This window comes from Streptopelia decaocto (assembly GCF_964273445.1).
Source record: "Streptopelia decaocto genome assembly, chromosome: 12".
Taxonomy (NCBI): domain Eukaryota; kingdom Metazoa; phylum Chordata; class Aves; order Columbiformes; family Columbidae; genus Streptopelia; species Streptopelia decaocto.
In genome coordinates, this window is record NC_138667.1 from 6,910,617 (window position 1) to 6,923,390 (window position 12,774).

The 12,774-nt window shown below is 57.6% G+C and overlaps 1 protein-coding gene across 1 annotated transcript; it reads left to right on the forward strand.

The window, feature by feature from the left end:
- Positions 1-320: 320 nt before the first annotated feature.
- Positions 321-9,849, forward strand: CCDC69 (coiled-coil domain containing 69). The gene is made up of 9 exons (XM_082063712.1): positions 321-630; positions 5,605-5,674; positions 6,086-6,246; positions 6,506-6,581; positions 6,750-6,823; positions 7,051-7,152; positions 7,405-7,524; positions 7,770-7,867; positions 8,529-9,849. The coding sequence occupies exons 1-9, from the start codon at positions 583-585 to the stop codon at positions 8,695-8,697; spliced, it is 918 nt and encodes a 305-aa protein (XP_081919838.1). The 5' UTR covers positions 321-582; the 3' UTR covers positions 8,698-9,849.
- Positions 9,850-12,774: the final 2,925 nt, after the last annotated feature.

The window sequence follows — 12,774 nt, forward strand, 5'->3', positions numbered from 1 at the left end:
TAAACTTCACGGGGTGAAGGTAAAAGGCAGGATGGATCCTGCCTTTGCTCCTCACATCCCCTGTTTCAGGGGACTGGGGTGGATTCACCAGTGGAAGCCCCCTGAGGCAACCCTGCTCCAGCCGGACCCCAGACATAGTGCGGGGGTCCTGCTTCCCTTTTCCCCCATCCAGGGTTGAGCATCCTCAGTGCAGGGGACCCCGGGGACAGAACATGCCCGGGGCGGGGGTGTCCCACTGCTTGAGATGAAGCACTCCGGTACAGAGGACCCAGGGCGGGGACACCCCGGGGTGGAGCAGCCCCGGGGCCGGAGCAGCCCCGCCGGGCGCCCAGGGCCAGCCCCGGGGGCGGGCAGGCTGCGGCCGGGGGCCCTGCCCGCGGCTCGGGGGTGCAGAGCACCCTCTCCCGGCGCTGCCTGCGAGCAGCTGCGCGGACTTTTTTGAATTTTCTTTTTTTTTTTTTTTTTTTTTTCCTGCCTGCCAGCCCCCGCTGGCGCGGCTCATCCCGTCCCGTCCCTGCCGGTCCCCCCGGGGGATGCAGCGCCCCACGCCCCGCAGCTGAGCGGGCTCCAGGCCGGGGCTCCATGGGCTGCACCGGCAGCTCCCTGCGCTGCTGCCCCGCCGGCGGCAAGGTACCGGCTTTGCTGGGCTGGGCTTGGGCTGGGCTTGGGCTGGGCTCGGGCTGGGCTTTGCTTGGGGTCGGGTCTGGCGTGGGGTCGCGGCTTGCATGGATTTGGGGTTCGCATGGGGCTGGGGTTTGCGTGGGCCCCTGCTTGGACTGCTGGGGAGGTGTGTTTTGGGACCCCTGCCCGTGTGAGCGAAGTGGCTGGGCTGGGCAGTGTGGCTGCCCCCAGTTGCCCATGACCCCACCAGTGCTGTGGCGGGGGAGCTGGCACCAGGCACAGTGGGTGTTAGCAGCCACCTGCCCTGCTGCACCCTCCAGCACCCCTCCGGGCACTGGGGAAGAGCCCCTATGCTATAGTTGAATTCTCGTTTGCTAACACCTACATCATGGGGATGTCCATACTAAAGGGGGGTGCAGCATCTGGGGTGACAATGCCTGTTGGAAATGCTGGTCCCATATAGGGCAAGGATGGGTTGCCCCAGCTAGATCTCTGCCATACTCCCACAGCATCCCCCCCTTGTCCGAAAAGTTGCATCCCCCCTTGTGCTGAAAGTAAAGCTTTTGCTGGGGAATGCTCTGAGTCCCCAGCAGATCTCAGTGCATTGCTCTATACTCAAAGTGCTCTTTTGCAAGTTAAGGTCTAGAATATATCTGCTGCTAATTATTATTATTTTTTGGCATGCTCATGCTGCCGTAGTGCCTCGCCATCAGCCTCGGAGTTGTTTGTGAACATAGATGTGCTGTTTGTACTGCTGTCGGTGGGCTGTGGTTGTTGGAGGGTGGCAGGGGCAGAAGGAAAGTCGGAAAGGCCCTGGGGTGCCGGCGTGTCCCCCTGCACGAGTGGTCCTTTGCAGAAGCAGCTGGGAGAGCTCGGCTGCCTGGGACCATGTGGCCAAAGCACAACCCGCTGCTGGGATGTGTGGGGGGAGCAGGCGTGGAGCTTGCACGGCCCTGGAGCCAGCAAGTGCCTTTATTTACAGCACTTGCAGGCTTGGCTGCTTCTCCGTATCATGGAAAAAATCCCACTCTTCTCCATGTCATAAGATCAGACACTTCTGGGCGGGTTTGTGACTCTTAAGAGCTCGCAAGAAGGGGCATGGGACAGGAAGAAACAGCAGCCCTGAGGTCCCAGGTGTTGAGAGCAGCACATTTACTGAAGTGCGGAAATTTAAGTCAGAGTCATTTGCCCACAGACGCCTCCCTTCCTGCACTTACCCACTCTTGAGCTCTTTTGCTCAGCTCACGACACAGCTCACCGTGGTTTGTGCCCTATCAAACAGCTCTGCTGCTGTGACTAAGTTGTGAGTTAAACCCCAAAGCAGCACCAAAAATCCCCTTTATGGCAAAAAGGAGTAAGGGCAGGCATTGACCCACTTTCTGCCCACCTTCTCATGTCCAGAGTATGAAAAGGCAGGGTGGGAGACCTTCACCCACCTGCTGCTGATGGGTGGACTTGCAGAGCTGGTCCCTTGGGGTTGCTTGGGGATGGAGGAGCCCTCAAACCCCAGGGGGGAGCCTGGAAAGACCTGTGATGCACATCACGGGGCTGGGGGCTGTCATAGGGGCTGGGAACTGTGGTGGCTTTTGGGGCCAGTCTAAGGGTGGAGGTGACCTTGGGGAGCCCGTGCTGGGCTGTGTCTGGTGGGTGGATGGCATACCAGGCACTGCCGCATGCCCCGAGGGAGGCGGCTTGGCAGCCTCCTCCTTCCCGTCACCGGTCCGTGGGCAGCGGGGCAATAAGGATGCACGGGTGCAAGTGCCACAGACAGAGCCCAGTCCTGAGCTGCGGGCACCATCCCCAGGTGCCACTTCACCTCCCGGCTCCATCCACCTGTGCTCGGCTGCTTCACATCACCGCTTGCTCTTCAGCCATACTCCTGGCGTGAGAGAGGCCAAGACGCCTTCCCAAAAGATCAGGGTTGAGGCTTGGCTGTCTTCCAGGGCTGGGGTGAATTTATTTTGGAGATATAGGAACTATATGTAGCAGCAGGAGCCAGGGAAAAGTCAGGACGAAAAAATCGGGGCTGTCAACGGCATGAAGGGTTTGCATACGGTCTGCGGTACAGATTTGACTGTACGAGAGGTGATAGTCATCTCGTAACACAACCATTGCCGGAGGAAAAACAGCAGCAGAGTTGAAGACAGGTCTCATGCACCTATGCCAGCATTGCTCTGGCAGCACTGAGCGTCTGCTGCAGGTCCCAGGGAGGTTTTAGGGTCATGGGCCAAATCCTGTCCCCCCTTCTCCACAGCCACAAAGCAAAGCCTCATCCCCAGAAGCAGTGTCGGGATTTAAATGCTTGTTTCCTGCCTCTTTGTGATTTTGTTCCCTGACGGTAACATTACATGGTTTAATTGCTTAACATGCTTGTAAAACAGGAAAAGAGGAAGAAATATACAGTACAAACCCCCACCTCAGGCTAAAAGCTGAAGCAGAGGCTGCAGCCAACCCAGCTGCCTGCACTGTGCCGGCTGCCTGCACGGGGCTCCCCTCCACTGGCACCGAAATCCTGATTAATCCATCCAGACCATGAGAAATATTCAGTTCTAAGAACATGGATACTTTTTTTTTAAGCATCCTCACAGATTAAGCCAGAGGTTTCTGTGCTGAGACATTACAGGAGCAGCAGTGCTGCTGATGGCCAGTACCTGTGGGACATTTCAGGCTGCTTCTTCCCCAGGCCAAAGCCATTCCAGCTGGAGCAACTCCCAGTCTGCTCCTTTTGCATGTAGTGGGTACCAGAAGCATCTTCCATCTCTCCAAAATGCTCTGGGTGATACCTGGGATGCAGGTGCCACATGCTGCTCTGGAAGTGGCAGCTGAAGGTGCCTCTGATCAAGTTTTCAGCCACGTTTCCTTTTCACTCAGTTTTTGGAAGTGGAGCTCTCATCCCAAAGGGCAATTGAGTGATCAGGTGTAAAATTAGCTCCAGACACTATTTTAATTGCTCCTAGAGGTAGGAAGGGTGCCTCACTCGTAGCCTCAGGGCAGGTATTTAGATTTGTCTGCTGATGCCGGTACACCTCTTGCTCCCTTTTGCCACTTCTGAGTTCAATGCAGTTGTCTCAAATCATTCTGCTTGAGCCACTGAGGGTCTCTGAGGCCCCATCCCACTGGGTTTGGGACATGGAGGAGAGGTGAAAGTGCCCTGGATCCGTGCTGGGGACATTGCCTATGCTATGGGGGTGGCCGGGGTGACCAGCCCTGGCTCTGTCCTTGGGCATCACCTTCACCAGCGAGCAGGACACATGCAGCAGAGGTGGTTTGGTTTGGGAAGGTGAGGTTTAGGGGTCGCTCCTGGAGGAGGTACCAGCATCCTACTCTCGGCAAGGCTCAGATCATCCAAAGTCCTTGGGGGCTGTTTGACCCTGCCGTGCCAGGACAGTCCCCCTGCACAGCCTTTGCTTTGTCACAGTAAAACCTGCGTGGGGGGGGGAATTTTGAGGTTCTCTTGGTGTCCCCAGGCGTGCAGAGCCCCAACTGTCTCATCTCACCAGACCCCAACATCCAGCACAGGACATGGGGTATATTAAATAGTAGGTGGATTCACATCAGCATGAGATGGGTGCTGGGGACCTGGGGGACCTTTTGCAGGTAGGGCTGCTGGGTGGGCTTGGCGGCATCACAGGGCACCCCACATTTGCAGAGCAAGTTGTGTCAGCAAGAAGAACACAACCTGTGAATCCCAATCGCCTGGTGCCTCCTCACCCTGCTGCCTGGGCCGCGTTCAACGCCTGGGCCGCATTCAATGCCGCAGCCGCTCACGCCATAGAAGGGAAGATAAAGCCGGGGCTTCCCAGACACTCAGTTTTCCTGCTCTCTCTGGCAACTGCGCTTCCCTCCAGCTTCGGGACGGTGGCTGCTGGGGATGTGGAGGGAGGGACGCTTGTTTGCTTTGCCTCCCTTTTTTTCCCAAGCCAGGCTCCCTAATCTGGTCTGTATTTGGCTGCGCCGCTGTGACCACAGAGCCAAGCCGAGGTGCAGCCGGCACAGCGGGGTCCCCGCACCCCCCGGGCTGCAGGCTGGTTTTGTGAGGGACTGCTGTTTTTAGGAGAGGCTTTGCCAAGGGCTGGAGTGTGGCAACATGTTGGCAGGTGGATTCCCTCACCCACAGACACTCATACCCTGCTCAGAAGCACAACCTGGCAATGGGCATTGGGGGCAAGGTTTGCCCCGCACCGGGGAGGCGGGGCTGCGCAAGCAGACGAGCTTTGCTTCTATCTTTCAGCAACAAATAAAAATATATCTCTCTCTTTTTTTTTTCTCTCCTCCCCAAGTGACTATATTAAGCCCTCACAGGGCTGGAGAGCGTCCCATGGAGCTGTGCTGCTGAAGGCAGCTCCCAGCTCTGGGTTGTATCAGCCCCGCGGCAGCTGCGGGAGCGCACGGCCGAGCAGCACATTCCTGCGCTCCTGAGCTCATTGCTTGTGCCGCCGCCAGCCCTCGCCTGCTGCCAGCCCTGTGCAGGGTCAGGATCACCTCTCATTTATAGTTATTTTTCATTTCTCGCTCCTGCTCCTGTCAAAGCCCAGCTGCGTAAAACACCGGCAGAGGGGTGTGTTTGTGGAGCTGCAAGGTGCCAGGGACAGGAGGAGGGTGTCACGGACACGCCAAGTGCTGCCTGCTCTCCCCCACCATGGGTTTTGCTGCCAGAGGCTATTTTGCACCAGCACCGTGCTGGGGGGTTCCTGAGCATCGTGTGGGTTTTCCAGCTGGTGGGTGGCAATGCCATGTGGCGAAGTGGCAAGGACACAGGGAAATGGCACAAGCTCAGGGCTGCCTGCCAGGCAGCACGTGCGCACCCATGGGTGCTTGGGGGTGGCAGAGGGTCAGGGAGGCATCACTGCTGCTTGAGCACCCGTGTTTTAGCAGGGCTGAAGGGTGCTCAGTGCAGGGTGCCTGGCTGTGAGGTGTCCTCTGCCTGCAGCCATCTGCCCCCTTTGTTCTCCCCCCTGCTCCAGCCCCCTCTCTCTCCGCCAGAGACAGCTAAAAGCCCAGCAGCAGAGGGGACCAGCTTCCCAGGAGCTCGCGGACTTGAAGACAGAGAATGGTGAGAAGAAAGTGTGTTTTCCCCTGCTGTGCTTTCTCAGTGTGATATTAAAAAGGCAGTAGGAGAGACCCCAGAGCAGCCAGCGTGCGCCAGGGATGGGGAGGATGGGGATAATGGCTGCATCCTCCACATGGCACTGGTGCAGGCGGGCGGACATGGTGGCATCCCAGAGATTATAGCATCCCTTCCTCCCAGGCAGAGATTGTCCCCAGGGCAGGAAGTCTAACAAGTCCTCTCTGAGCCTGTCATCACCAACCCCATCAGTGAGATGCAGGGGAGGGATTTGTTCAGTGGGAAGAGGACAGGGCCTGAACCCAGGACAAGGTGCTGGCAGGTCAGCTGCCCAGGACATCCAAGCAGCCCAGTCAGCAGAACGCGGCCGGTGCCGTTTCAGCCATGTTTGCGTTGCAGCTGATGCCGCCCTGTTGCCTGAGGATGGGAAGGAGAAGGAAGCACTGCAGGAGGAGCGGACAGAGAGCAGGAGACTCCTCCAAGACCAGGAGGAGGAGGAGCAGCTGCGGGATGCCAGCCAGGCAAGGTCCACAAGAGTTGCCCAGGACATTCACATTCAGGTCAGTTGAAAAGGCAGGTGCTGGTGGGGCTGTGGCTGGACAGGGAGGTGTGGCCAGCCAGGACATCCCAGGCAGTGATCACAAACCTGGCACATGCTGGGCTGGGCTCTCCTGTTTTTAGGAGAAGGAAAGTGTTAGAAATGGGTTAGGAAGCCGGGAGCGGTGCGGGTCTGGCAGTGAGTCACGGGTGGGTGGGGACAGCCAGAGCATCCCTTATGTGGGTCACATGGGTAGGGTTTATCATCTCCCTGCTTCCCAGGTGGAAAAGGAAAAAGACCTGGAGCTAGAGGAGCAGCTCAATGCCTTGAGGAGGGAGCACACAGAGACTCTGCAAGGTGCGTACTAGGACAGCAGGGCCCCCTGCAGTCCCCCTGCCCCCCACTGCTGGTGCCCCTCCAGCTTCATGCAGGGTTACGGGGACGCTGCCCCCCTGCTCCATGGCACTGTGGGGCTCAGGTGGGGCTCGCTGCCCTGGTGATGCTCAATTCATGTGCCCCTTGCAGAGCTCCAGAGAGTACATGAGCAGGAGAAGCTGCTGCTGACAGAGTCCCACCACAGGTCCCAAGCAGCCTTACAGGTACCCATGGAGAAACACCTGGGGAGGGGGTGCTCCTGAAGGGCCTGAGGACCATCTGCTGGCTCTGCCATGGTCCCCTGAGCTGGCCACCTCAGTACTTTGTGTGCCCAGGGACCATGCAGGCTCCTCCAGCCCTGGGGTTACCAGGGTGCCATAGCCCAGCAGTGCCCCTGCTTGGGAAGAAATCCTGGACACCTCCCACCCTCCTTCTTCCCTGGCTGCCCTAGGAGACAATCCAGGAGCTGAATTCCCAGCTGAAGTCCTTCCAGGAGAGGATGAAACGGGTGGAGGAGTCACTCTTGAGCACAGACTACAAGAAGCACATCCAGGTACAGGGAGATGTGGGACCAGTGGCCTCTGCAGAGGCGTGTCAGGGAGGGGACCTGCTCCAGGGTGCTGGCCCAAAGCCAGGGGTGCTTCTCTGATGGATCCTGAGAGCATGTGGAGGGGCTCTGGCCAGGGGGTACAAATCCATCCTGGGCCATGCAGAACTCACCTGGCTCGCTGGGGTCATGTATGAACCATGTCAGTCAGCCCGAGTGCCCATCCTGCTGCAGCTGCCCCATCCCTGTGCCCCGCAGGAGCACGGCAGCCCCAGCCCCTTCTGGGAGCAGGAGCTGGAGAGCCTGCACTTCGTCATCGAGATGAAGAATGAGCACATCCACGGCCTGGACAAGAAGCTGCTGAACCTGGAGAGCGTGGTGGGTTCAAGGAGGGCACTACCGGTGGGCTTTCTTATTTCCATCTCTTCTTCCCACCTGAATCGCATCCAGAAATTGCAGCTGAAGCAGAACTGGATAGAGTCTGGTTCTTCCCTCAGAGTGGGGAGGGGATGTGGGTGCAATGCCACCATGCTCCTACCCAGCCAGTTTTCCCCCAAGGTGGCACAGCGGGGAGGTCAGAGGCACTTTCCGACTCCCCCCTCACCCTCTTGTCCCCCTTCCAGGTGGAGAGGAACCTGCTGCTGGAAGAGAAGGTGAAGATCCTCCAGCAGGAGAACGAGGACCTGCAAGTTCGCACCCAGAACCACTTGGTCATGGCTAGGTAAGCACAGGTCCCATGCATCCACTGGTACACGGTGGCAGGGTGACAGCAGTCACAAGTGGCATCGCCAATGTAGGAAGTGGTGACAGCACTGGAGCCCTCAACACAGGGCAAACATGGACCTGTCGGAGAGGGGCCAGAGGAAGCCACAAAAATGATCCAAGGTTGGAACAGCTCTAGGAGGACGGGCTGATAGAGCTGAGGGTGTTCAGCCTGGAGAACAGAAGGCTTTGGGGAGACCTTATTGCAGCCTTTTTGTACTTAAAATGGGCCAATAAGGAAGATGGGGACAGACTTTAGCAACAGGACAAGGGCTGATGGTTTTAAGCTGAAAGAGGGGAGATTCAGGCCAGACATGGGGAAGAAACTTTTTACACAGAGGGCGGTGAGAGCCTGGCCCAGGTTGCCCAGAGAGGTGGTGGATGCCCCATCCCTGGAGACATCCCAGGCCAGGCTGGACAGGGCTCTGAGCAACCTGAGCTGGGTAAAGATGTCCCTGCTCATGGCATTGGGGTGGCACTGGATGAGCTTTGAAGGTCCCTTCCAACCCAACCCATTCTAAGATGCTATGACAGCAGGGTTTGGGGAATACATCACAGTCCATGGTGCCCCCGGGTGCTCTGCAGGGAGCAGAGAGGGCTAACACGCCATTTACCCGCAGGCAGCTGTCGGAGGAGCTGCTGGCCGCCCGCGGGGCGCTGGAGAAGGAGACCCAGCTGCGGGAGCAGGCTCGCCGCGAGAAGGAGGAACTGCTGTATCGTGTGCTCAACGGGGGAGACGGCTCCCCCTTCCCCACCGCTGCCGGCGAGGTGCCCCTCATGGCCACGTAGCACACCTCCAACCAGCACCATGCACTGCCGGGGGGGCTGCCAGGGCTCTCCTCCGGGCGCAGGAGCCCGGGGCTGCTCTCACAAGTGCCCCTGCTGCTGGGGCAGGCCCTGTCTGACCAGGGCGATGGAGCATTTCACAGGACACTTGCACCTGCCTTCCTCCAGCCCATGCAGGGCTGCAGGGGGTCCCCAGCCACCCCTCCACCCCTTCCTCTTGTGGGAAGCTGTGGTGAGCATTCTTGGGGTAAAAGGGGTCAGCCAGGACACACGTGTATTGGGCTGGATGCCACCCAGCACTTGGCTCTAAGCATAACCAGCATCAGTGCTGTTAGGGGGCATGGAGGTAAGAAAAGGTCATCACTGGGATAAGAAAGGGACAAGCACAGGAGGATGAGCAGGGCGCTGGGGACATGGTGCTGTTAAGGTAACTCACTTTCTGGGAAGCACATGGCTGAGCCCAGGGCTGAGACATGGAGGCTTTCATGGGGTAGCAGCAAAGGGCAAGAGGGCACCTCTGCCACCTCCAGCACCGCCCTTGCCACCGACTATGTCAGCCTGTCCCATTTTGGGGCTTGGCGTCCTGCTCAGGCTGCTCTGAGCAGATACCACCCATTACACCATTCCCAGTGAAAACAGGGCTGCCCCTGCCTGGGGAGGGAGTCGGGCAGGGATCCCACTCACACCCTCCTGCACCCCAGGGGTTGCCCAGGCAGGCTCCCACTGACTGCCACACAGACACCAAAGCCTCTTTGCCCCTGCTGCCCATCAGCAGCAACACCAGCCCCATCTTCTCCCCCAGTGCCGGGCAGATGCTGCACACCTGGAGGCGCACATTTGGGGAGCAGAGCATCCTCCAAAGGGGAGCAGGTTTCAACAGTGGCCACCAGCAGATCACATCCCCATGGGGGAAGATGCTGCCAGCACAGTTGCAGGTTGGGGCTGGATGCACACAAGCACTTTTCACTGGGCTCACAAGTGTGGTGGGACAGTCACTGCTCCAGGGGTTGTCACTGGCCTGTCCCCTCCCCTGTTTAGCCAGGGGTTGTGTGTATGTGTGTGCACCAGGCCAGTGTGCTACTGGCTGTAACAATTACAAGTCTGTAAGAAGAAGCAGCCTCAAGATGCCCTTATCAATGGTTTTGGGGATCAGCGTGGGAGCATCTCATGGGGGGGCATGTGCTTTTCACCCAGGGCAGTGGGAGGATGGGGAAGGGTTGGAGGAGGCCCCACAAAGCCACAGCAAGGAAAACCTGGAAGAGGTCCACACTGCTGGTCCCCCTTTTCCTGCTCCTTCCCTTGCTTCATTCATTTCAATGTGCTCCCAGCAGAAGGCAGATCCCAACCCTCCCAGCACCTCTGTGTTACCCCACAGCCAAGCAAAGTCCATTCTTCACACTTCAAATCCCATGGTCTGCTACTTACAGGGCCAGGGACCTGGCTGGACACCCTGCTTACCAATACATCCCAGCAGCACTAAGGATCACGGGGCTGTGCAGTCCCTGCTGCAGTGGGGAGCCTGGTGGGACAGCAGTGCCCAGCACCCCACCCCACAGGATGGGGCACTGTGAGTCCTCATAACACTTGGACCCCCAGTCTCTGGGGACAACTGTTGTGTCTCCTGGGGGCTGTAGAGCTGCTGCCCATGGTCAGGCCAGCTGGGCTGCTTTCTCCCCCCAGCAGCACCCACCCTCTGCACAACACCAGTCCCACCCAGAACACCTCACCTTCATAATTTTTCCATCTTGTGCAAAACAAACTATTCACTTTGGCCATCCTTTGGGCAAACTGCTCCAGCTGCAAGCTGATGGGGAGGGTGAGCACTGGGCAGCCCCAGTTACACTCCCCTTAAATTCCTTTTGGGAGCACCCTGGTCCTTCTCTCATTGACCACCACTCTGGGTTGCACAATGGGAAATCTATGCAGAAATATTTTTCCTGTAATGCCTTCCAGATCATACACATGAGCCTGCAATGCTAATAGGCTCAGGGGCATCAGTAAGGTAGTTTAACATTTCAGAGTTGCCTGTACAAGTAGCAGGGGGAACTCCTTCCCCCATCCCTATTACCTCACACCAGGAGGTGCTCCCAATTTGTAGAGCAGGTTTTGGAGGAAAACCAGGCAGAAAAAGCAAAAATACAGCCAGGTTAGGATACAGGGCTGTATGCACTTACAGATGTGGATGTACCCAAACTGACCTGTCCCTGGTGAATATGGGGAGAGGTGAGCAGGTCCACAAACTGACTGCAGCAGCAAGGCACAGCCCCAGCTCCCAGCAGCAGAGCACTGAGGCTGCCTGCAGTTCACCAGTGTTTGGGCACTAGGACCCCAGTTGTTGCCTAAACCTTGTCCCAACCCCATTGCATAGAGAGAACATCCTTAGAGAAAGAAAAAGAGAAATACCTGACTAGCCTAAGTACAGCTGATAGCAGACCAGGCAGCAGCACCATCCACGACTGACCCATCCAGCCTTACCTCAGGGGGGATGCAAAGGTGCAATAAGACCTGTGTACACCCTAACAGAAAATTAAGTAAATACCATGAATAACCCCGATGCAGTACCTCCCTCCTGAGCAGCAGAGTGGGGGTAAAGGCTCAAGTGGGTTCAAGGCTGGGCTTAAATGGGGTCCAGGGCTGTGTGGGTGTGAGTCCCAGGTGAGGCTGCTCAGGGCCAGTAAGGGATATAAGTGCCCTCAGGCTCTGGCACAGCTGTTTTGTAGGGCTACTCCTAGGAGGGAGAGGATATGGGGAAAGCTATGGTGTGACCCTGAGAGAGGAGAATCAAGTCTGGGCTTTAAGAAGGGTCTGACAGATTGTGTTTAGCAGTGAGGTGCTAACTTTGATGTTATTTTAAAGAGTATGCAGATTGAGTCTGCTTACAATATTTCAGGTTAAAAGCTATTTATGTTTGTGCATAGGCTATGGTGTAGTTTGGTATACTTGCCAGCCTTTTGGTGCTCTGAAAGCTTGCAAGGAGCAGTGGAAGAAAACATAAGCAATGCAGGAACAAAGTAAGGAAGTATCCGGAGCACCTGAAGTGTGTCTGTGCTCTGACCACAGGCTACTTTGCTCTGGCTGTGCAGGGCAGCCCTGTGTCCATAGTGCCCCCTGTGAGCCGCTGGGCTGGTGCCTCTGTGGTGGGGGCTCAGCACACCCTGGTGTAGCCAGGAGCCTCTGGAGGACAGCAGGGCTGTTGTCTTGCATTGCAGTGTAGGGTGAACAAAGCCACACTTGTCACCCACACTGTCTCACATGAGTGAGGCATCCAGATGCCAATGCCAGCCTGAAGGAACATTGCCCCAAGGGAACAACAGGGCAGGAAGGAGAAGCACTGAGGGTCATCTTCTCCCAAGGTGCCTCCAGTCTCTTGGGGCAGGGGATATACTGCCAGCCATCAGGTGTGTCACAGCCAGCCTGGCATCCCGGCTGCCCAGGACCCCTGTCTCTCAGGCTAGGCAGAGCTGAGCAGCTCAGCCACCTTGCAGCCCCAGAGATATGCTCCAGCCGGCAGGTACCACCAAGGCTTGGATGCCTGAAGGGTTATGTGCCAGCAGCCTTCAACATCTTGGTGGGGCCCTTGATTTTGTTTCTGATATCAGCCAGACAGCAGACACTGCTACCTATAGCCCCTGGGAGCCCCACCAGCTCCTCCAGCCCTTCTGTGCTGGCTGGGGCACAGGATGGTGGCAAAGAGGGAATGTGGCTGGCCTGGGCAAGGCAGAGAAGGGAATGGCCTCAGGGTGCTGCAGCAGCAGTGCAGCCTGCCAGGAGCATCTCAGCCTGCATCTCCACCCGCCGCTGTGCTGCAAGGTCTTCTCAGCCCTGTGTCTGCATTGGGATGGAAAGTTTTGGGGAACAGCGAGCTGCCTCTTCCCCAGCTCAGCCTCTGCCCCATGGATACTCCTTGCAGAGCCCCAGACATGTCCTGTAGGGTGCCAGCCTTGCTCCTTGGCTTTTGCAGAAAGTCAGGGATGGACATTTGCCAGGGAAGGGGGTGATTTGGTGTGGGTGGAAATGGCCAGCAGCAGGACAAGCATGGGAGGCAGTGGGGTACCCTGTAACTGAGCATTCAGCAGGAAA

What these genes read in the sequence shown, in the direction of transcription:
- CCDC69 (XM_082063712.1), top strand. Translation starts at nt 583, where the DNA reads ATGGGCTGCACCGGCAGCTCCCTGCGCTGCTGCCCCGCCGGCGGCAAG. An exon ending in GCTGCCCCGCCGGCGGCAAG is followed by an intron (nt 631 to 5,604) that starts GTACCGGCTTTG and finishes TCTCTCCGCCAG; the next exon opens with AGACAGCTAAAAGCCCAGCA. An exon ending in GGACTTGAAGACAGAGAATG is followed by an intron (nt 5,675 to 6,085) that starts GTGAGAAGAAAG and finishes TTTGCGTTGCAG; the next exon opens with CTGATGCCGCCCTGTTGCCT.